This window comes from Gracilinanus agilis, chromosome 1 (assembly GCF_016433145.1).
Source record: "Gracilinanus agilis isolate LMUSP501 chromosome 1, AgileGrace, whole genome shotgun sequence".
In the NCBI taxonomy this organism is placed as follows: Eukaryota; Metazoa; Chordata; class Mammalia; order Didelphimorphia; family Didelphidae; genus Gracilinanus; species Gracilinanus agilis.
This window is the reverse complement of record NC_058130.1, coordinates 97,093,662-97,118,383: the sequence shown is the minus strand read 5'-3', so window position 1 is coordinate 97,118,383 and position 24,722 is coordinate 97,093,662. Positions and strand designations below refer to the sequence as shown.

General features: G+C 33.6%; 1 protein-coding gene across 4 annotated transcripts in view; it reads left to right on the top strand.

The window, feature by feature from the left end:
- Window positions 1-24,722, top strand: part of SETD2 (SET domain containing 2, histone lysine methyltransferase) — a 138,564-nt gene that overhangs the window by 65,059 nt on the left and 48,783 nt on the right. For all 4 annotated transcript variants that reach the window (XM_044682253.1, XM_044682189.1, XM_044682329.1 and 1 more), the window contains exons 9-12: window positions 2,092-2,218; window positions 7,897-8,031; window positions 8,648-8,767; window positions 9,818-10,495. In XM_044682253.1, the coding sequence (XP_044538188.1) occupies window positions 2,092-2,218; window positions 7,897-8,031; window positions 8,648-8,767; window positions 9,818-10,495 (1,060 nt within the window). The remainder of the gene's footprint in view (window positions 1-2,091; window positions 2,219-7,896; window positions 8,032-8,647; window positions 8,768-9,817; window positions 10,496-24,722) is intronic.

Sequence of the window (24,722 nt, the reverse complement as noted above, 5' to 3'; positions counted from 1 at the left end):
CATCAGCTATTATTATTTGTAATAACATGATTACTTAATAAAATTGCTAAATAAATAAATTTCATCTTGTTTTCTATTACAGCCCCATCACTTATTTTTGTATGACCCTTGTTCCTACCATTCATCTTGTATACATGCAGACATTTGCATGTTCCCCTAAGTAACCTTTGGCAGTTTGGGAATAGGACTGAAATAATAATAAGCCATTTTCTGGTCATTGGTTATTAAATGATAGCTACACAAATGTGATAACCTCCTGGGCACTAGTGACATTCTGTAGCAATTAGCTGATGTTCTTTCATGCAGAATTCCCCTCTTATTTATATTTTCTATGGATTTTAGATTTGGGGAACTTAAGAATATGGAAACTAAATTTTTTTCCTGGGTATTTACTATTAGACTCAATAACTTGGAGATTCAGGAAAACATGTTCTGTGAATAGTGTGGTTGGATGCCTTGTATTTCTAAGAGCTCTTCCTCCTAGATATTTCCTACCAGACATTTTTACCTTAATTGAATAAGCTTCTTTGCCTCTGTAAAAAAAATCATATGCTGACTACATCAAGGGTCTAATTTACTAATGCGATATGCTATTTACTTTTCATTAAATTTTAGATTCTTTTTGTTTTTTCAGCTTTGCTATTTTATATAAAATGCTAGTGAATTGAAGTTCTCTACAAGGAAATCTTTTGGGGGAAGGGAGATGATATTCCAGGGGAAATCCAAAATAAGAAACCAAAGAACCCCAAACAGTTGAACTCTGTCCCATTTGCAAGAATATAGATTCACTTATGTGTTGCCTTTTCAGTAACATACCCAAAGTGGAACAAGTACAATCATGTTTCCTTCTACCTTAAGTCATTACATGATTTGCTTAATGCAGTAATTCAGATATGGTGGGAGTAGGGCAAAGTACAGTGAGACTCATATCTCCTCTGTTAGTAAAACTATGTAGAGAAAAAGGTAGCAAAGCTGCTTAGGAGTTTTAATTCAATTTAAAAGTAATGACAGTTGGGGCAGCTAGAGTGCCAAGTCTGGAGTTGGGAGGACCTAGTTTCAAATCTGACCTCAGACACTTCCTTGCTGTTTGATACTAGACAAGTCTTACACTGCTTGCCTGGCCCTTGCCCTTTTGTCTTAGAGTTGTTACACTAAAATAGAAGGTAAGGGTTTAAAAAAACAAAAGTAATGATGTCTGATCTAGAATGGTATAAGAAATAAGGGAAGCAAGAATGATATTGAGAACAAAAACTTGGTCAACATTTGGGTACGGGAATTAAGGAGGAGCAGTGAAACAATTACAGAGTTTTGAATTGAGTCACTAAGAGAATAGTAATGCTATCAAAAGAGAGAGAAGTTCAGTGTTCAGTATTGAGAAAGGCCTGTAGTGGAGGAAGATGAGGTTCATATGTGAGATATAAGAATAATTAGATAATAGCTTATGTTCCTTTTAATTCTTACTGGTCTATGACTCCACTACAAAAAGTCGCAGAATCTTTTTAAGATTCTTAATTTTAAGATTCTGTGACTTTTAGAATTGAAAGAGATCCTGGGGACCTTTGATTATGACCTATTCCTGAAAAAGAATTACTTCTGTGATAAACCTGATGGTTCATTCGTCTTTTGCTCAAAAACCTCAAAGAGTAATCTATTTCTACCTACGGTAACTCAACCCATTCTACCTTTGGATAATTCCAATTGCTGGGAAATTTTTATTCACTTCAAGCCTAAATTTATCTTTGTTATTTCCATGTGTTGCTTGTGTTCATGCCTTCTCCAACCAAGTACATTATCCCCAGCATCTAGGCCCCACTGTCTGTCATGGAGAGTAGGTGCTTAAGAAATGCTTGTCAAATAGAATTTCACCTGAAGCAACAGCTCTTCAAATACTATAATCATTATCATGTTCCCATTTTGTTAATATTTTTCTTTAAGCTAAACATTTCCCAATTAAACTGATCCTCATTATAACATGGAATAAAAGCCCTTTTGTATGTTTACAAATATTTTCTGAAGACAAAACACTATTTAAAAATTTAAATGTACTGTTCATTCAGTTTAACTGGAATCTTTCTTGTGTTCCTTTGTCAGGAAAGAAGCTCAGAAATGTTTTTGTGGCTCAGCAAACTGCCGGGGTTACCTTGGAGGAGAAAATAGAGTCAGTATTCGTGCAGCTGGAGGAAAAATGAAGAAGGAGCGATCTCGTAAGAAGGACTCTGTAAGTGTTCCATCCTCTCTTCGTACCTTTGTAATACTTAATACTTCCTTATTTTTTCTTTATAAGGCAAAAAATTATCTAAATATCTCAATAATTGAGGAGAAATATAATTTAGAGGGTAAGAGTTGCAGATATAATTCTGTAAGAATTAATATTGACAGAAGTTGTCTTCCATCCTTTTAGTTACTATTGGAGATCATTTCACAAATATTTGGGCCATTGTCATTTTAGGAACTTAACCTTTTGAAACTTTTTGAACATTGTTTCATGATTAATTTGACCAAATTATTTTTATTCTAGTTGTGAGGAGTTTTTTTGGTGTTGGTTTCATATACATTCTTACTTAGATATTAAACAATGCCATACATCCATTTTTAGGTGTAGAAGAGGAATTATGTTAACCTAGAGGGGAAAATTAAATGCCAGAGTCAAAATAGACAAAATTATAAAATATTCTTTTTAGGTAATTAATTTTTAGGACTTTAAACATAAATAAAGCTCTTAATACTATGCCTGGCACACAGTAAACACTATATAACTGCTTATTAAATACCTTCATGCTCCTTACCAATACAAAATTGAGATCAAAGGCTTTCCTATATAGGCTTATCAGCCTAGAGAAGGAGAAGAATGAAAATGATACTTAATTCTCTATGACATTCATGGCTTTCCTAAGAACTTAAGTGGTACATATGAATTGAAACATAGTTTATACCCTTGAGATGACTGTCTCTGTTAGGAGATAGAGTGTGCCTTTTAATAAGTAGAACAAAATTAGAAGGAAAAAAATGTAAACCAAGTAGAACAAATAAGTACTGTATTAATTGATGACATATTACTAATATGTGTGAGAAAGGGTTCCAAAGAAATGTCAAGGAGTTTCATTGGGATCATTTATGAAGGTGATGTGATAATGTTTAGTATCTCTCTTGATTTGACAAGTAAAGTATTCTTGTATTTCCAATGAGATTCAATGTATTCAATGCTCATAAGCATATTCTATTATTGCAAATTTATGGTCAGATTCCAGTTTTTAAAAATCTGAAAAGCTAACCTGTGCCTTTTGTTTATGAAATAGTTATTACATTTTTAAATCTAAAATTTTTACTTTGAGATAGGAGCTGAGGACCCTACAATATCTAGTTATTTTTGTAATGGTCATTCCTTTCACAAGTATCTTGCACAAGGAAGTCTTAAGATTTGTACCCATTTCATGATCAACTTAAAGAGTAGAAGAAACCTGGGTTCTTTTGATATAGACAGATAATAACCCTTCTGTATCTTATCTCTGGCAAGTCCCTTGTCTCTGCTTTACCAAAACTTACCCTTTGAGAATCTACTCTGTTTCCTGGAGCCCCATCTTCTTTTTCTTTAAGTATCTCAAGAGAACTAGCATCAACTGTAATGTTATGTGTTGTTTTCTTTGTCTGCTGTCTTGTTCTTAAAATATGAACAGCTTGCCTTTTTAAAAAAATTATTAAATCGTATATGATGTCATTGAAAATTTTCACTAAATTAAAATAATCATTATTAGCATGTGGCAACTTGTTTATCATGTCTTTCCCTTCCTATTGAATTACTTATAATTTCAGTTCTTCTGAGATAATTCTGTCCTGTGAATCTAAATCATTTACCATAACAGAGATCATCTTTCTCAGTGATTTGATGTTTGGAATCTTTGAAGGCACAATGTATTTTCTGAAATTCAATTTAGCCTGACCATTCTCTTCCTTAGTGCTTGTGTAAGATATACCTTTATGGATTGATTCAATAAGCTGCCTATCAATCTGAGCAATATGTATTTTCCTTCTTTTTTTGCTTTCCAGTACTGATGGTTAGAATGTTCTTTATTTTTTAATCATTTTTCACTATTTTTATCATTATTGTCAGTAAGTAAGATTTGTCCTGAGAAGAGGCAATGCATTTACACTATGAATAAGAGCAGATGAAAGGTCATGAATTCAAATTTAGCCTCAGACACTTCCTAACTGTGTGACCCTGGGCAAGTCACTTAATCCCCATTGCTTAGCCCTCATTGCCCTTCTGTCTTAGAACCAATACACAGTATTAATTCCAAGATGGAAGGTAAGGGTTAAAAAAATAAAAACCATATGGAATACTTGATTTCTAGGAAAAAGATTTGTTTGGATTTTATTCAAAATGTTTTGTTATGACTTCTTTAACCTCTTTGTGTGTCAGCAATCATGTTGTTGAACAATGTGATTTCTTTAGTCATAGCCATCTTACCTGATTTTTACCTACTTATGAGAAGACTTTAAGCTGTATTTTGCTATACTGAATGAAATTCTTAAAAATCAACAAAAATCAAATTACATTTTCATGATACTGGTCATGTTCATCTGCTGGAATGATGCAAAATTCTATATTTTTTGTGTGATATTTCTGAAGTTTTGGGAGTGAAAAATTAATGCTTTTCTACAGAAATTGTTTTTATACCATCCCTTACCCAGCTTTTTTATTTCTTGGAGAAACACTTCAATTATATAGTCATTCCAAACCTTCACGTTTTACTCTTTGAAATTCCTTCATTTGCTTTTGCCTTCCTTTACAAATCCACAGGACAGTAAGTTGCCTGGCTAAAAAACCAAATCTTTTTTTTGTGAACTCAATTTTGAAAGTCATCAGTCACTAAATTTAAGTGTTTAACTACATCTGCTGTTAATTTGAGATGGATAGTGGAAATGGCTATAAACTTAGTCTACAATTGAACTTCAAAAAGGAATAATCTTTGTTCTTCATAAGTGGTAATAAATATCAATCCGTATCTCTTTCTTTTGTCCTTTCTCCTCTTTTCAGAGATACCGGCTTTGGTTTAAGGCTAAACCGAATCATAATGGGTTTAAATAACTCCGTGAAAATTGCCACATTTTCTGTTAATTGTTCTTCATATTTTTGTGTTGGTGTCATGTAAATAGAGAATAGTTTCTCACTTTGTCTTCACAATATATTCACTAAGTTGGGTCTCTTTTCTGTATATTATTTTGTGTGTCTATATATTATGTAAGTAAGCAATGAGTATAGAACTGCGCCTATGGGTTTATGATAATCAACAAAGGCAATATATATCTTAGCACTTTCTGAAATAGTATTGAATTAATAAATTTCTTTTGATGCTACTGACTTTTTTTTGCATATCTTTTTTACTTAGCCAGTATTTTGTTTTTTTGTTGTGAGTTTCAAAGTTTGTTTTTTTTTTAATGCAAGCTACTGAATGTTATTGTATTTGTATTTTTCTGATGTAATTGTATAAAATCTGTAAGCATATATTGACCTTTATTTGAAGGGTTCAGGGGTCACTGGTTTTCTTATGTTTCGATATAAGTGTATATGCCATGACTTCTGTTAATAAAGTTGGTCTCAGCAAAAAAAAAAAATAGGGAAGCCAAGGAGAAAAAGTATCATTTTTAAAAATTGCTCAGAATAGGGCAGAAAGAAGTTCATATGGGTTCTACCATGTTAAATTCATTATAATGTGTACCTTTTAAAAATGTGAGATAGAGCCTCGCAGGTTATTGCAGTCCTTTTTTTTCTTTCTTGTTTGTTTTGTGTATGGAAATGTTCATGCTCATGCAATGGAAGCTAGTAAAGTACCTTGTTAGTAATTTGTGCACAACTATAATGTTTTTGATTCAATAATTATGACTCTGGCTCTGCCTCTCAACAATTTTGTAGAGAAGCTAATTTATCAAACTCACTTGACGTAACTGTTCTTTAAGTGTATTGATAGTGTGCAAACTTTGTTTTTCTCTTGATAATTTTACATATCCTCCTTTGGGAGTGCTAGCTAAACCTTGTTTTATTTACTTCTCAAGTTTTTTATTTATATGGAATCATTTATTTTGTATTGCTTTGTGTTTGGGTGTTTTATATATGTGTGTGATCTTATAAATGTTTACTTTCAGTCCCTGATTTAAAGGAGTCTGAAAGTCTTTGTTTTCTGAGTTTTCTTCATGTTTTTGTTGTTATTTGTAATTCTTAGTTGAAAAGTATGATGTTGAGGTTTTCACAGCATTTGTCAGGTAGCTATTAATCATTTAAGCTTCTTCTTTGATGTTGTTTGCCTCTCCTTAAGGGCATGTTCCTTGATGGCTCTACTTTTACTCCTATGATTCTTAACATAATCGTGATTATTGCATTATATTTCTATGTACAGGTCCTCAGTTTTTTAAATAAAAATTTAAAATATTGAGAGGAATATTATAGCAAATACTAGCTTTTTAAAATTAGTTTTTTTAATATAATTGCTCTGTTAGTTCCAAATGTCTTTTCAAAATTTCTAAGTATCTCCATCTTCTTTTCAGAATTATTTTGGACTTGAATACCGTTTTTTCATAATAAATATAATTTCTGGAATTGGCTGAAAGTTAAGATTTTTAAATGACCCAAGGATTTTCTATTTTTTTCCTCTTTAGGTTTTAGGAGCTCTTTAATTCCTTTTCTTGTTTTAATCTAATTTAGGTTTAGGAATAAAGGTGTGGTAGTTTTTTGTTTTGGTGATTGTCTTACATTGATTAGTCAGCAGTGCATTATTTTGTGATTTGGAGCTAAGATTCCTGTTGACAAAAAGTAGTATGGAACCTTGGCCTGTTAACAGGTGAGATAATACCACTTTTTTATGATATAACATTGACATATCTCATTTCATATGTTCACTTTACTGGTTAGCACCATCAGCACATAACATTTCAAGCAGGTGGTATGTTAGTATTTCTCATTTGTTGCAGTGCTTCTTAGCAGGATAGAATAGTGTATCCCTTATTCCACTGATGGGTGTCATGCTGTTCACATCATCTTTCAAAGGAACAGCTTGTAACCCAATGTCAACTTGACTCTAAGATTCTTGGGAATAATTTATCACCTTAGTTGGTCTGCTATTTCAGCTTATGGTATTGCCAAACCCCAGTTGTCCAACATTTCTGAGTTCTTCTTAGGTCTTCCTTAGTTTTTCAGTAGCAGTCTCAGGGTACACATAGCTCCTGTCATATAGCTCCCTAGCTGACATTCCCTTATTTTGCAAGTCTCCTATCTTTTCTCCCAACCTCATAACCTTTCTTAGTGTTAGTCTTGCTTTCCAAATCCATCCTGCATTAATGCTGCCAGATTGATCTTCTTAAAAGACCAACCACTTTAATCATGTTGTAAATTCAGATTCAATATTTAGAAATTCAGATTTTTCTGCCTTTTTTAGCCATAATTGGCCCATATCCTCTATTCCAGCTAAGTCGATCTCCTTTGTACTCTTTTTTTTTTTTTATTTTGGCTTCTAACTTCTTGCTTTTCTTTGCTCATTCTCTCTGTCTTCCCTATCACCTTCCCTCCCCACCCACTTAAAATCTCTATATCTACTCTCTATCCAATTTCATAGGTCTAACTGAAGTCTTATTTTTTCTATGAAGACTTATCTTTTTCGGGAATACAATTGGAGTCAATATTTAATTTTTTGTTCTTAAGGTGTATTAGGTTTGCTTTTTTTTTTTAATGTAAATTTTAAATTCCTTGAAACCAAGGACCTTCTCATTCTTTAATAACTTCTATAACTTTTAGCAAAAATTATGTTAAGTATTCAGTCAATATTTGTTGATCAGTTACTTTCCCTCAGCTTATGAAAAGTTATAATTTTTTGTAATCTAGATTTCCCCCCCTTTTTTTCATGTTAGGTGGATGGAGAACTTGAAGCTCTTCTAGAAAATGGTGAAGGCCTTTCGGATAAAAACCAGGTGCTCAGTTTATCAAGGTTGATGGTTAGAATTGAGACTTTGGAGCAGAAACTTACCTGTCTCAAACTTATACAGGTGAAAATGATTGTTTTATTTGATATTTAATCTCAAGTATGAACAGGGATATTTAATAATTTACCTCAAGTCAAAAGGATGAATTCTTACCAGTGTAGTTACATTTCTTCCTATTGTGGTATTTATAAAAAAATTTTCTGAAACTTAAAAATATCAAAAATTATTAATTATAAGAGCAATTACTCACAGCTAATGTGTGTCTGGAGCAGGTCTTCTTTGACTTTAAAGCCATATCTCTATTTACTTTGTCATGCTGCCTCTTTTCAGACAATGACCAAATATAAAATAAAAAATTAATTTAAGGCATATTTACATTGTTTTAACTTATTGGTAGAGATGTTAACAAACCAACAATTGATTCCTTGGCCACTTAGAATCAAACAGTTATTTTATTAACCCTCATATGCATCTCTGTTAATTGTTCTTTATCTAGAATGTAATTTTTCCCAAAGTGCATTTATATGTAATATAATATTGTGACATTTTATATTTAAAATTTGTAGCATTGATTCTGATTAATAATTAAAGTTGACTGTATAATGCTTTGGCATATAATAGTAGGCATGTTCTTATATATTCTGCTTTGATTTTACTTTTCCTTTTCTTGATTTTAAAGAATACACAGTCTCAGTCCTGCTTAAAGTCCTTCCTAGAATGTCACGGGCTGTCTCTTCTGTGGATTTGGATGGCAGAGCTAGGTGATGGTCGAGGAAACAATCAGAAGCTACAGGAAGAGGTCAATAATTTTTACTCCTTATTCAATATTTGGCCCTCCCTTAATGTTTAAAATTAATTTTTGTGTATTTAGTCTTTACATGTGATCCAACTCTGGTAATTTAATATCTCCTTTATTAGTTAGGTGTGAGAGTAAGAACTTAATTCATTATAAACATTTGGGGGCATATTAAATATTAATAATAATGAACTTAACACATCTGCTTTGTCAGCAGTATAAAAATATAATGCTTCATTGTTCTTGTATACATCAGATAATACTCAAAGTAAATATTTTCTATGATGGAATCTTTCCAATCAATTAAGTTTTTTTGTTTTGTTTTTTGCCCTTACCTATAATTTTCATTGGAGTATAGAACTTTGGTGAGAACATTCTCTCTACTGACATAGATTAACATTTGTTCCAGCCTTTATAGGCTGGGGACACTAAAAGGTTACATGACTTGTTCATGATTATATAGCCAATATATGATAGGTTTGGGACTTCAACCCAGATGCTTCTGACTCTGATGTTGATTACATACTTTCTACACTTAATGAATATGCTTTTTTCTCAGCCTGTATTGGGGGGGGGGGTTGGAATGGAAGATCATGTGACCTCTGATATCTTTAGCGATTTAGTCCAAACATTTAATTTTATAGCATAAGAAACTGAGTCATACAGTTAAGCTTGGGTACTAATTCTTTTTATTTCTGGGATAGGAGAAGGAATTCATACTTTTTGAATTTTTGAACTTTTTGAACTTTTTTTTTTTTAAGCAAAGAGTTACCATTTATCATATTTCATGGAACCTTAATAAGAGACTTAAATATTTTTGGATGGCCCCTTTAACCATCTTGCATGGGTGTGGTTCAATCTTGATAGATTTCATAGTGCAGTTTTCCTTTCATTTTATAGGAAGTTCATACTGTATATTTTATATCCTTGAGCTTTTGCATAAACTTGTGTCAGAAAAAAAGCATTTTCATGACGTTCTTAAGCTTTGATCCAAGGTTATCAAAATTAAACAGTGTAAAGTGATGAACTTTTGTTAAAATTCTGTTTAATCAGATTATAAAGACCTTGGAACATTTGCCTATTCCTACAAAAAATATGTTGGAGGAGAGCAAAGTTCTTCCAATCATCCAGCGCTGGTCTCAAACCAAGACTGCTGTCCCCCACTTCAGTGAAGGTGATGGTTATTCCAGTGAAAATACTTCACGTGCACACACACCACTCAACACACCTGATCCTTCCACCAAGCCCAGCACAGAGGCTGACACAGATACTCCAAAGAAACTTGTGTTTCGTAGACTTAAAATTATAAGTGAAAATAGTATGGACAGTGCAATTTCTGATGCTACCAGTGAGCTAGAAGGCAAGGATTGCAAAGAAGACCTTGATCAGTTAGAAAATGCGCCTGTGGAAGAAGATGAAGAATCACAGCCACAACAGCTGCAATCACAGCAGCTTACCCCACAACATTTGCCACCAACCAAAGGTGACATTGAAACCGCAGTGGACAGCAGTAAACTGCCTGCCTCAGAGCCAGAAGCTGAGCATGAAGCTGAGGCTAAAGAGAGTAATGGCCCAAAGCTAGAAGAACCTATTGCTATGGAAACACCTTCCCAAGATGAAGAAGAGGGTGTCTCTGATGTGGAGAGTGAGAGAAGTCAAGAGCAGCCAGATAAAACAGTGGATATCAGTGATCTGGCCACTAAGCTCCTAGATAGTTGGAAAGACCTAAAGGTAAGAATAAATTGTGATTCATTTTTAACAATGTAATAGATTTGAATTTCATTGAAGGAGTCCAAATTAAATTATCTCATTTATATTTCACACAGAACAAGGGTTGCTTTCTCTGAATTGGCAATGTCTGTTAATTCTAAATTCATTTCAGTATTTTGCCTTGAATGTAGCCTCAAGCAATATCAGGTTTACACCAGTCAGCCAAGTAATTTAGCTAACTCATTTTCCCCACTGACTTTTGTTCACTTTCAGTTTACTGTCACAGTTATTAAATAGCCTTATAATAATAAAGGGTCAATATTCACATAAAATTAATGTCATCATTGCAGCATATCTTTAGAATCATTTTCAGAAATAAAGGTCTGGTTGGCCCTAGTATCTTACTCGGTGATTGAGAGCTTCTTTTATGCATAAACTGTTGTATTTAAGTCCCAAGCCAAAGATATTTCCTTACCTCTCAGAAAATCTTCCTTCATACATGTATTGTGAGGAAGGAGAATAGAGATCAATGAACCTTATTCCTTTTCCATGATCACTTTTTAGAAGAATGTAGTGAGGTGAACAGTGTTTTTACTTTTTATACTATCCCATGGTGATCTGATTCTGGTAGATCACATTGTGAACTAAGGTGAGTCTAGAAACTGATCAGTTGTGGATCTGAACTCAGATCTGAATTTCAGGTTTTAGTAACTATGAGGAGTTTAGGTTCTTGATCCTCATATCTTTAAGAATTATATCATTCCATTGCAAACCCTTTATGGCCATAAGAGTTCCTGCCTGGCTGGTAGCACTATGATCTTCAGAGGAATCTCAGAATTATTTAAATTTTACTAGATCTTAAGAAACAGGAATAACAAACTGCTGATTCAAATCCAATGGAGCTACTGCTTAGAGGCAACCTGTGAGATTTTACCTAATCTCTAGGCTCTTCCCTCTGAGATTTGGTAAAATTAATTAAAAGTAATTAGGAGGTGGGGGGGTTTCAAATTCTACTGTATAGGTCCAATATCTATTCATTGTTGTTTTGAAACTCTTAATTAACATTTGAGTTATTTGAGATGTATTATTGTAGATTCTCATGTGCCCATAACAGCTTGGTCATTTATGCTAGTGTTCCATCCCTTAGCTGCTCACTGTAGCCATTCATGGAACACATCCTCTTTCTCTCTAATTTTATAGAAAGGTGGAAGGATTCACAGTGAAATATGAACTCTGTAATAATTAGAATTATTAGTAAAAAAAGGATGCTGGGTCATTTGTTTAACAAACTTTTTTTGAGCACCTGCTATATGCAGGATACCAGGCTAAAAAGGCAGGAGAGATCCCTTGAAGGAATATGTTGGGAAAGGTTAGCAGATTCCATAGCTAAGTTGGCAACACATTAGGTAAGGTAAGGATGGGAATATGTAAATGTTGTTCTTCCTGCTGCAGAGGAATTAGAGGATTTATACTTAGTTCAAGTTTGGTTGCCTCAGTGAGTAATGGCTTCAGTGGTGGATTTTGTCTTATCTCTTTGCCCAATATGTTTCATAACAGTAAGTGTAATTGTTGTGATTATCTTTTTTTTTAGGTATAAACATAATTTTTTAAGCTTCTGGGTTTATGTCAAACCTTCTGGAGAAACATTTTTTCTTGTTTTTGATATAATTAGTATACAGAATTAGTGTAATTTTGATGAGTCATAGTTGTGTGTTCATAATATTATTAACCCAGTGAATTGTGGCAATTTAAAATTGTCCTCCAAAACTAAGATTTGTGAAGTTGACTTTCTGTTAATTTTCCCTCTAACCTTTCCAAGACTATTGGTACCTAAATAAAAAATTTTATAGTATTATGCAGCCTGATGATCCTATAAGCTTTAGATTTAATATTTTTTCTAATATTTGAGTAAAAATGTGTACTTTTAATTTTATACTTTGTGTTCATCTTGACACGCCTGTTACCTAGAGCCACTGAATATAATCCTCTTTCTCCAAAATTTAGTTTGTTCTGAAATCACTCTCCATACAGATTTGCATTTCTGTAAAATTCTGTATTTGCTTGTGAGCTGTGCTCTTGTTCTATCATTGATGCTGAGAAAATTTTAATATAATTATGACTTCAGTTATCATTTATCATGGCTCTGATATCAGAAATGTGGATTAGTTTCTTATCAGTCTGGCTGGCCTTTTTATTTATGCATCTGAAAACAGGATACTCACACAACAAGTTATATGTTGTCATAAACTTAAACATGTTTTGTTACTTTTTTTTTTTTAATATGATTGAACTATTGTGTTTGTTCTGTACTCTCTGGGCACTGAGTTAACTACTTCTGTCTGACTTTCACCTATGTAAGAAAATAGATAACAATTGAAAAGAAATGTCCTTAAAATTTGAGGACCTAGCAAATATACCACCCAATAGATTATGTATCTACTGTTTTATTTCACTCAAGCCATGGCTTCTTGACCTTTTTGGACAATTGGATTATTACTGGACATATGTTTCACTTTACCTTACTCCTAAAAGGTGAATTCACAGGTTTTCTTAAACCTGATTTTACAGTAATTATAGAAATTATGGATCATCGTTAGAAATAAGTCTAGGAGAGGGTGGGATGAGGGTATGGAAGACTCATGACTTAAGCTTTGTCCTCCCAGATCTGATGATGATCCCCCTTGTAACTTGAACCATTTCCATCTAGCTTCTCAGGGCAGCAAGGAGCTTGTTAACATCACCAGCTGACCATGTGTCTCCTTTTCTCAACTCCATTTTCAACTCCGTGCTGAAGAAAAGAGAGAACCTAGCGTGCATTCTGTGAAGAAACAGGAAGATGGTTGGGAAGCTGGATGATGCATGAAAAATATAATAGGTGAAAAGAGGACAGAAGTGGTTAACTCACTGGCGCCGGCGTTATTTTGGTGCGTCCATTGCCGACAATGGACGTCGTTCCGGGAAAATCCCGACTCCTGGCGTGAAAGGATTAAGTGAGCTATCTTTTCTATACCTATATACACAGGACAGCTGCTTTGCCTATACAAGGCTTACACATTTTCACTCTCTAAGTTACAGAACCTGTGGAGTACATAAGAACATGTACTTCTTTGTCACACACAAAACCACATTATACATATTCACATGCTGCACAGTCTTTACTGGTCTACGTTTTCAGCAGGGGCACTTGCATGCAATTCCATTTGAAAGAGGAATTGTTGCATAATATCCTTATGCTGAAAATGTACCCAAGGTCCAGTAGGTCATGACAGTTACATCAGGTTAACAGGTGATGGTTAAATGCAGTTCATGTTGAAGATGACTGAAAACATCTGTGTTCGGTTGGATCCTGAGAAAAGGAGGTAAGACTCCTGTGAAATGACTAGTATCCATTGACATTTTGAGTAACTGGAAACTTCAGTGACTAATATTTCCAGAGCCTTTCCTTTTGGTGCTTGTAGTGGATATGTAGTCAGAGGATAGAAGAAATTTATCCATTGCTTCTTAATAATAAGAAATTTAGAGGTATGGGTCCTTGCAGAGTGATAAGTATAGTGCATTTAGACACTGACTTAGTTCATAAGAATACATAGATATTTATATTGAGCCAGATACATAGTTCATTTAGCCCTAGAATGTGTCCTCAGGAAGGCATAATTGTCCTAACTGACAGCATACTTGATGGGTTAGTGTTATATGGCCCAAAAGAACTTGGGAGAAAAAATGTGGAGGAGCCAGAAGTCTCATTATTAAAAGTATCCACAACTAAGGCAGAAATACAAATGTAGAAGTAGTTCAAATTATAACTTAATTCTGTTTTAATTTGGCAAAAAAAAAAAGTCTTGGATTCTCAAAACCTCAAAGCCATTTAAGTTCTGCTGTTTGTTGTCAGTCATTTTTTCAGATTTTTTGTTTTTTTGGAAGAGAAAGTATTAAGAGAACAATTAGACTTAAAGTATGTGAATAGGTGCTTAAAGAAGCTAAACTGAATTAAAAATTAGGTGTTTATTAGATTAGATACCTTTTTAGAGTAGATACCTTTTTAGATTAGATACCTTAAAGATAAATTAGATACAATAAAACATTAATAAGTAGTCACATGCATGTCTTGCTAAGATAAGTGAGTCACCTGTGTATTGCCCTGTAGTCTATGTGGCAATAATTTTTTTTCTATAGTATGCCCCAGTATCTTTCTTCCTTCCCTTCCAGAAATCTATGCCATATCTTTCATATATTTACTTATTTATTCATTTATTTAAAGTATTTTTTATTTTTAAAATGTATTTAGATTTATATTTTAAAGATATATTTAAATATATTTTTATTAATTCTTATTTTACAAATATAAATTCATTACATATGAATATTGTATATAAATATAAATTTATTAGATATATCAAAATATATTTAACATTTAAATTTGTATTTAAAACATTTTTATTTTAAAGAGAAATATGAGTAAAAAATCCATATAATTGATCAAAACAATGAAAACTTTTGAAAATATTTCCATTGCATACTTTTGTTGACCTCTTACCTCTGCAAAGAGGTTGAATGCAAATGTCTTTTCATTCACTTTTAAATTTTTTTTTAATCCTTCTCTCCATTTAAATTGTCATTATGAATATTGTTTTCTTGGTGATTTTTTTTTCTGCATCAATTCTCTGCATCTCTGCATCAATTCATGAAGATTTTTCCATGCTTCTCTGAATTCATCACCTTCCTCATTTCATACCATCTTAGTTATATTCCATTATATTAATTTGTTTAGCCCTTCTCCAATTGATGGGCATCCACTTTGTTTCTAATATTTTGATTTTATAGGAACTTAGTTCTTATAAAAAGCCTTCTTAGAGTTTAAGCTTAGTAATCTTTGGATCTAAGGATATGGGAATTTTAGTCACTTTATCTGTATAGATCCAAATTGCTTTCCAAAATGGTTGTACAGATTCACAGATCCACCAGCAATTTCTCCTAGGGATCCTTTTCCCTGAATCCCTTCAAACATTGGTTATTACTTTTTTTTTTGTCATCTTTGCCAGTTTGTAGACTATGCCACAAAATCTCTTGGTGGTTTGATTTGCTTTTTTCATTATTAGTGATTTGGGACATTCTTTTATGTGGTTGTTAATTGTTTGAATAATTTTTAAAAATTCTTGCCTTCTGTCTTAGAATCAATACTAAGTATTGGTTCCCAGGCAGAAGAGTGGTAAGGGCTAGGCAATGGGGATGAAGTGGCTTGCCTAGGGTCACATAGCTATGACGTGTCTGAGGCTAGATTTGAACCTAGGACCTCCCATCTCTGGGCCTGGCTCTCAATCCACTGAGCCCCACCTAGCTGGGCCACCTATGTATAGGTTTTTTTTCTTCTGTAGATGCTTTAAGTTTTTAGTTTTTAATTTACAAATTCTATCCAGTTTCTTAGAGTCATCATGACACTGCTTTTGGTTATGAACTAATATGGTCAATTCTAGAGGAAGCCATGTACAATTCTAGAGGAAGCCTACAGTGGTAGGAATTACATCAAAAAATAACCTCAAAGAAATCTGAAAAAAAAAATTAGTTTTGTATACCTAGAACTTAATAGATGTGTAATAAATGCTTATTAAATTGATTATATAAAACAGTGTTGGAATTTTAAATGCATATCTGAGGATTTTCTAGTATTTTTAAGTTATCTAGTCTTTCAGGCAGTAATATATTCAAAATATTACAGATAAAGTTATCTTTTTTGTGTATTCAATTTAACAACTGTTTATTGAACAGTTACTATGTATATAATGCATGTGATAAGCACTGGGAATGTTAAGATGCAAAGTGAAGGTAAAAGGTAATAGAATGAGAATATATATGGGGATAATACAAACTAAGGGTATTTGAAATGCATAGGAGAGGTCAAAAGGATAAAATTTAGAAGCAATCCCTCATAGACAGGATCTCAAAGAAAACAGTGGTATTTGAGCTATGTTTTGGAAAGGAAGAGAAAGATATTGGGGAGGAGTCTGTTCTGCACAAGAGCTTGGAGTCCAGGGGGCAGAACAAGATCTAGAATTGACTAGTAGTCCAGTTTAGCTAGATTGTAAAAGATAGTAGCCCAAACGTTTAGGAATTAGGCTTTAGACAATTGTGATAGGGCAGGAAGATTAAAACCAGATTATTAAAGTGACTAGGTGGCATAGTGAACAGAATGCCATGCTGGATACAAGTTCAAATCTGGTACCTTAGACACTAACTGTATGGTCCTGGGCAAGTCACTTAGCCTCCTTTCCCTAGCCCTTGCTCTTCTGTCATAGACTTGTTACTGAGACAGAAAGTGATTTATTCTTGTCAGTGAACAGCTGAGCATAGTTAGACTGGTCAGCCTTAGAAGATTTCTTTGTTAATAGTAATGAAAGATAGATTGAAGAAAGAAGTGGCTAGCATATTGATAATGAAAGCAGTAGCAATGTAAAGGAGGTAATTGGGAAGTTTTTGGAAGTAAAGCCACAAATAGGTAACTAATTGGCTGTAGGGAATAAAGAATTGGACACAGGAGAGAGAAGGACTACGGTTAACCTTGGAAATAGATTATATGCACTTTAAAGAATTGAGTCTGCTGCTTCTGCATTGATCACACTATCACCTGTTACTCAAATATTTGAGTACATACAATATGAAACTATACTTTGATAGTAGACAAAAGTAAAACAATCCTTTTTCTCATGGAGGCTTGCTTCATTCACAAATCTCATACTATCTATCTATCTATATACATATAGTTTAATTAATTTATTTTCCCGTGGTTACATGATTCATGTTCTTTCCCTCCCCTCCTCCCACCCCCACCCCCCATAGTATGGATATATTTATAGTTTTGTTTTGATAACTCTTAATTCCACCAAGATCTGTAGTATTTTGGTTTTTTTTCTGCCATATTTAAAAGCTGGTATCACTTTACTTGCTTTCCATTCATGACTGCTTTTTTTACATCTCTAATTTTCTTTCAAAATGTATTCACAAAAACTTTCTGTATGAGCCTTTTTCAAGCAGAATACCTTGTCTCACAATTTACTGAAAGAAAAAAAATTCTCCTGCTTCTTTTCCTACTCCAGAACTCAAAACTACCTGATACTATCTCAGGCAAACCCACTGCAAAAACTACTTGCACTAGTTACTTCTCCTTCTTTTACTTACTTTTACTTGCTTCACAAGTCTTATAGTCCAGCTTCCAGTCTCATTACTCTTCTGAAATTTTTTTCCAGTTATTAGTGATCGCCTGATTTACCCCTCCCCCTTCTGTGCTTCTGGAATTTTCTACATCATTTGACACTGTCAGTGGCCTCTTTCTGTGATTCTCATATGATTCTACTTTCTTGGTTCTTTTCTTTTTACCAATCTGAGAGCTTTTTCTTAGGCTCCTTTAATAGATCATTCACAACATGGCACCTGACTATGGATGTTCTCTGAAGCTCTACCCTGGATCCTTTTCTCTATTTGAACTCTCATCATTTCACATGGGCTGAAATGTTATCTCTGTGCAAACAACTCTCACATCTTTATATCCAGCTTTAGTCTTTCATGAGCTGGAATTCTACATCAGCTACTGCTTTTTGGACATTTAGAACTGCATTGCAGACATTGTAAAATCAACATGTCCAAAGCCAAAGCAAGGTTGAATGTCTTCCTCCAAAGCCTTGTCTTTCCAAATGTCCTTATTTCTGTCCAAGACATCACTTCATCCTTCTAAGAACCTTACTGTTATTCTCTTTTTCTTGCTCTGTCACCCTTCATAGCTGGTCAATTCCTGAATCTTATTGCTTATATCTCCACAGCATGTATCATATCTGTTGCATTCATTACATTGAGATGGCTTTCACCCTAGTTAAGGCCCTCATATTCTTTTTGGCATAGACTTCTCATTTGTACCTCTGCCCTGACTTTTCACCTCTCCAATCCTTCCTTCATACAGCTACAATTGTTATTCCTTTTTTTTTTATTTAAATGTTTATTTTTTTTTATATTAAAATTTTTAGGTATTCTTTTTGGCATAGACTATTGCCTTCTAATTTGTACCTCTGCCCTGACTTTTCACCTCTCCAATCTTTCCTTCACACAGCTACAATTGTTATTCCTTTTTTAAAAAAAATTTAAATGTTTATTTTTTATATTAAATTTTTTAGGTATCTCTCTTCACCCTTTCCTCCCTGCCTTAGAGAAGGCATCCTTTGACAAAAAGATATATGTATATATAAAAGTATGTCTTACTTGTTTCTGTTCATCAGTTCTTTCTCTGGTGATAGACATACACAAGTTATTCTTCAAATAATATTCCTGTTGCTGAATATAATGTTCTCTTGGTTCTGCTCAATTTAGTCTTCACAATTTCATGTAGATCTTTCCATTGTTTTTAAAAATTAATATGCGCATTTCTTACAGCATAGTAGTATTCCATCATAATCATATACCACAATTTGTTTAGCCATTCTGTATCTTCTCAGATTTCTTGTTCTCTGCAATAACAAAGAGAGCTCCAGTAAATAGTTCAGAACACTTAGGTGCTTTGCCTTTTTTCCTGATCACCTTAGGAAACAGGTCAAAAGGTGTACATAAGTATATACAGAAAGGATTCATTCCAACCCAGGAACTACATGAACATAATTATGAAAATTTTACACATATAAAGTCAGATTTGAATAATTGGAGAATTATTAATTGTTTATGAATGAGTATAGCTTTATGAACGAGTCAGTATAATTAAAAAGACAATTCTACCTAAACTAATCTGCTTATTTAATGCCATCCCAATTAAATTAATAAAAAACTTTCAGAACTAGAAAAATATTACCAATTAATTTGGATAAACAAAAGATTAAGAATGTCAAAGGAATATATGGGAGGGGGGAATGTAACAGTCTAAAAGTATCAGATTTCAAACTGTATAATAAGTAATAATTATCAAAACTATCTGGTGCTGGCTAAAAAAAATAGAAAAGTAGATCAGTAGAAAAGAATAGACATATAATAGACAATAGTAAAACATTATAGTAACCTTGTATTTGAAAAAATAAAGATCTGAACTTTGGGGTTAAGAATTCACTATTTTGTAAAAATTATTGGGGAAAACTGGAAAGCAGAAACTAGATATAGACTACTATATTACATCAGTTTTAAAGATAACATCAAAATGGATATGTGACCTAGAAGTAAAGGGAGATAAAGCAAATAAGCAAATTAGAAGAACAGGAAACATAATACCTATCAGATTTATGGATAAGAGAAGAATTTATGAATAATAAATAAACAAATGAGCGAATAATGATTAGTAAATAAATTCATGAATAAGAAATAAATGTGAGATATCAAACAGATAATTTTGATTTCATTAAATTTAAAAGGGTTTGTACAAATGAAACTTAATATTGCCAAGATTAGAAGGAAAGCAGAAAATTGGGTGGAGGGGATAGGTTATGACAATTTCTCAATCAGAGGCCGTATATCTGTTTGTCAACTTTTTAAGAATATTAGCCATTCTACAATTGATAAATGGACAAAAGACATGTATGGTGCAATCAAAAGCTATTGGTAGCCATATGAAAATAAAGCTCTAAATCTTTTTTGATTTGAGAAATGTAAATCAAAAGCACTTATGAGAATACCATCTCATATCTATCAGATTGGCCAAAATGATAAAATGGCAATTGTTAGAGGAGATATGGAAAAATGAGGACACTAATATATGCTGATGGTGGAACTATGAATTCATCCAGCTGTTTTGGAGAACAATCCAGAATTATGCCCAAAGGGTTATAAAACTGTGTGTGTGTGTGTGTGTGTGTGTGTGTGTGTGTGTGTGTGTGTGTGTGTGTAATTGTTATTCTTCAAACATATCTAACCTGTCTAGTGATATGACCAGGACTGCATATAATATGTGTGAATGTATATTAAAATTTCATAAGACAAAGAGGATTTCTCTTTTCATTATTCTTTGTGATGATCCCAGCAACTCATTTAATCATTATCTTTAGGGAAAAAACTGTCACATTCCCTGACCTTACTGATTAACTGGAAACTAGTGACTCTTTTAGGTATAATTTGAATTTTTTTCTTAATGCTTTTACCTTATAGATCTTTAATTGCTTTAAAATAATAGTTTCACTTAACTAATTCAAACAATTTTCTTGTAAAACTTGTAATTTTTTCTCTATTTGGTGTGCCTTTGGGCTAAAGTCAAATGTATTCTTGAATCTGAAACATTGACCAATTCATTTAATTAAGCCCTTATTGTGTCCAAAATACTGTATTAGGTGTAGGAGTTGTAATTAGTTAAGATAGAATTTTTACCTTACATTATGAGATATACCTTATGGAGGCATTTCTTCAATAATCAAAATAAAAAACAGACTACAAAAGAATAAGAACAAAATATCATATGAAATTGATATAAGAAATAATTCCAGCTGGTAGAATCAGAGAAAACTTCTTAAAACAGATGGTATTTGAGATAGGGCTTGATATTTGGGCAATTCAAGGGAGAGAGATGGGGATTAGGACTCTGGCTATAGGAAACTTTGGAGCCATTAAATTTTTTCCTCTTTTGTTTACCTTTTCATTCTTCTCTTGGATTTTGTGTTTGGGATTCACATTTTCTGTTCAAGTTTGGGCTTTTTTTCAGGAATGCTTAGAAGTCTTCTATTTTATTAAGTGACCATACTTTCCCCTGAAAAAGTATATTTAGTTTTGTTGGGTAGTTGATTCTTGGTTGTAGACCCAGTTCCCTTGCCTTTCAGAATATTTTATTCCAAGCCTTCTGGTCCTTCAGTGTTGAGGCTGCCAGGTCCTGTGTGATCCTGACTGGGGCTCCTTGATATCGGAATTATTTCTTAAAGCTGCTGATATAGTATTTTCTCCGGTCTAGGAGCGCTTGAATTTGGCTATAACATTCCTGGGAGTTGTCAATTGGGGATTTATTATAGACAGTGATTTGTGAATTCTTTAAATATTTATTTTACCCTCTTTTTTCTGTAGTGTGATGTCAAGGCTTTTTTTCTGTCCTTCAGGTAGTCCAATAATTCTTAAATTGTCTCTCCTGGATCAATTTTCCAGGTCTGTAGTTTTTTCTATAAGGTGTTTCAGCTTTTCTTCCATTTTTTCATTCTTTTGATTTTGTTTTATAAAATCTTAATGCCTTGTGAAATCACTAGTTCTAGTTGTTCAATTCTAATTTTTTTTTAAAGACCAGGATACATCCATGACTTTTTTGATCCTCCTTTTCCTTTTGAACTATTTTTCTTTGTAATTCATTCTGTCTTAATTTTTTTGCCTCGTTTTCTAGCTGTTCCAATTCTGGCTTTTAGGAAACTATTTTCTTGTTTTAGTTAATGTGCCTCTGTTTCCAGATGACCTATCTTTCCTTTTAAGTTCTTTTCCCAGTTTTCTTCAGCCCGCGTTATTTGTTTTTTCAATTCTTTTTTGAGCTCTTCCAGTGCCTGAATTCAGTTCACTGGAGTTTCTGAGGTTTTGCTTAATGTTCTTTGGTCCACCTCTGTTCCATCTGTTTTTGTTGTTTTTCTGAATGGTAGTTTTCAATCATAGTTTCTTTTTTTCTTCTTCTGCTGTTTACTCATATTCTTTTCTTGTACACTTGCTTCTGTGGTTATTTGCTGGCTCTGTGAGTTTGAGCTTTACTTCCCTCTAGAGCTGGGGTCAGCAACCTTTTTGACTGTGAGAGCCATAAACGCCACATTTTTTAAAATGTAATTTTGTGAGAACCGTACAGTGCTCACAGTGCACGTTCCTGTAACAGTGCCTGAAAAAAATTGACTTTATGGCTCCCACATATGTTACTGACCCCTGCTCTAGAGGCTTCTTCTCTGGGCCACTGCTATATTGGATTTAGCCAGTTGAGCTGATTGTGCCTTGGGGCCAAAACTTCCTGGCCAACGCCTAAGATGGAGGTGTGGTAGCTGAAGGCTGTGATCAGCCTGCCCTCTCCTCTGCTTCTCTCTTCTAGCTGTTCATTGCCAGCTGTGGTCAGAGCCCTGAGCTCCCCATAGTTGTGGTAGCAAGATACACAGTCCAGGTTGGAGCCCTCATCCTGAGATCCCATAGACTACCAAGTCTTAGCACAGCATGTGGGGGAGGAGCATTAGGACCTTCCTTCTTTCTTTTATCTTATACCTGAGAATTCAACCTTTTCTGCTTACCTTTTAAGTTGAAAAGAGCAGACTTGACCTGCAGCTCTGTCTTGTTGTTGGATTTGGTTTTCTGTCCCCCTTGAAGTACTTTGTTTTTGATTGGTGTGTAAAAGTATTCACAGAGGAATCAATTTATGCTGTTTCTAAGCCACTATCTTGACTCTTCCCCCATCGGAAACTTTGAAAGTAAAGGCATCATGCTAGGGAAGAACTGGGACAGATGAAGGAATGGTGACACATTCAAGTAGGTTTCAAATAAATATGTTCAAGATGGGATGGCTTGAGAGATGAGAACAAGGAAAGAAGACTAACATATTATTGAAATGAAAAGAAAGTGGGTAGAAATTTTTATCATTGTTTCAAAGAGTTTATATGAGGAATCAGAGGTTTAAGTTGCTGCCTTACACAATTTATGTAGCTAGTTTTCAATCCTTAATTTCTTGTAATTAAAAACCTCCTCTTTCAGAGGTTTCTGCATTGAGCCTTTTGAATTCTGTTTCAGTTTATTTAACCTGTAGGCCTTCAGTTTCATTTCACAACTATAAAGGTGTTTTAAAAATTCCTATTCTGGCTAAGTCATCTTGGGGTATTAATGACATATATTCCCCAAATGTAGACACCCAGTAATTCCCTACCCATATGGAAATTGTGAATTTCCTATAGTATATGTTGCTTTGTTTTTTTTTTAAAGTCATTTTGATTTTAATAGTCAAATATATAAAATTTAAAATTCTCAACTCCATTCTGTGCAGGAGCAAGAAATTTGTATATATCTTCCAGTTTGAGGAATCCATAGCTAATTAGGGACATGAAAAATTGCTATTCATATGAACAAATTATTTGAAAAAAGCAACAAATAGAATTTCTACCGACTCCTAGTGTTTTCTTTTCTTTCCTTTTTTAAAACCCTTACTTTCCATCTTGGAATCAATACTCTGTATTGGTTCCAAGGCAGAAGAGTGGTAAAGGGCTAGACAATGGGGATCAAATGGCTTACCCAAGGTTACACAGCTAGGAAGTATCTGAGGCCAGATTTGAAACCAGGTCCTCTGGTCTCTAGTATCTCTAGTATCTCTGTCCCCTATAGTATCTTCTTAATGAATCTCTTCATTCTATCTCTATCTCTAAAATGCTTCATCCACATAGTAGCCAAATAGCTGTTCTTTAAGCTTTGGTTTCACTGCATCTGCCTCCTGCTCTCAAACCAATAGCTCACCTTTACTTCTAGGACCAAATGTAAACCATATGTAAACTTCCATCTTACCTTTAAAAGTGGCAACTTGTCCCCAACTTATATTCATATGTTTTCATTTTATATAATTTCCTTTCCAACTGCATTGTACAATCCAACCAAACTGGGCAATGCTGTTCTTCACATGGCACCTCTGTTTCTTGTTTCTGCCTTTGCACTGGCTGTCTACCTTGCTCCATCCTCATGGAATCTTTCCCTTCAAGTCTCAACTCATGCAATACCTTCTACACAAAGCTTTATTTGGTTTCTTTTTACCTCTACTTTGCATTTAACTTTGTTGTATTTATATTGTAGTATTCTGTTTATGTTTTACATATTGCGCCCTACAACAATATGTAAATTACTTGATAGCAAGATTATTTTTCTTTATTAAAAATTTTGGGGGGGGGGGGTTGGTTATCCATAGCACCTGGCACATAGGACATATATAATAAGATACTTGTTAACTGATTGTTGATAATTTATAGCTCACTTTCATATGATGGTTTTATAGTACAAAAGTACCTTCCCCTCATATGACAGGGACAATGTTACTAGTGCAGATGTTCACCCCATTTTACAATTGAAGAAATTTGAGACTCAGGACTTATGACTGGTCTTTAAGTCTTGAGAAATAGCCAGTGTTAAGAGTCAGGACTTGTTGTCCAATATTTTTTTCTTTTTATCCTATTCTCTTTCTAAGGAACAAGTCCAGATTAGTCTTCATTCTTTGTTTTCTAACCAGAATTGAAGATTCTTTGGAGCTATGTGTTTTCCTCCAAATAACAGGAAAACTGGACTATATTCAGAACCACAAGTCTCTTACATACAGCTTACTTATTTTTTA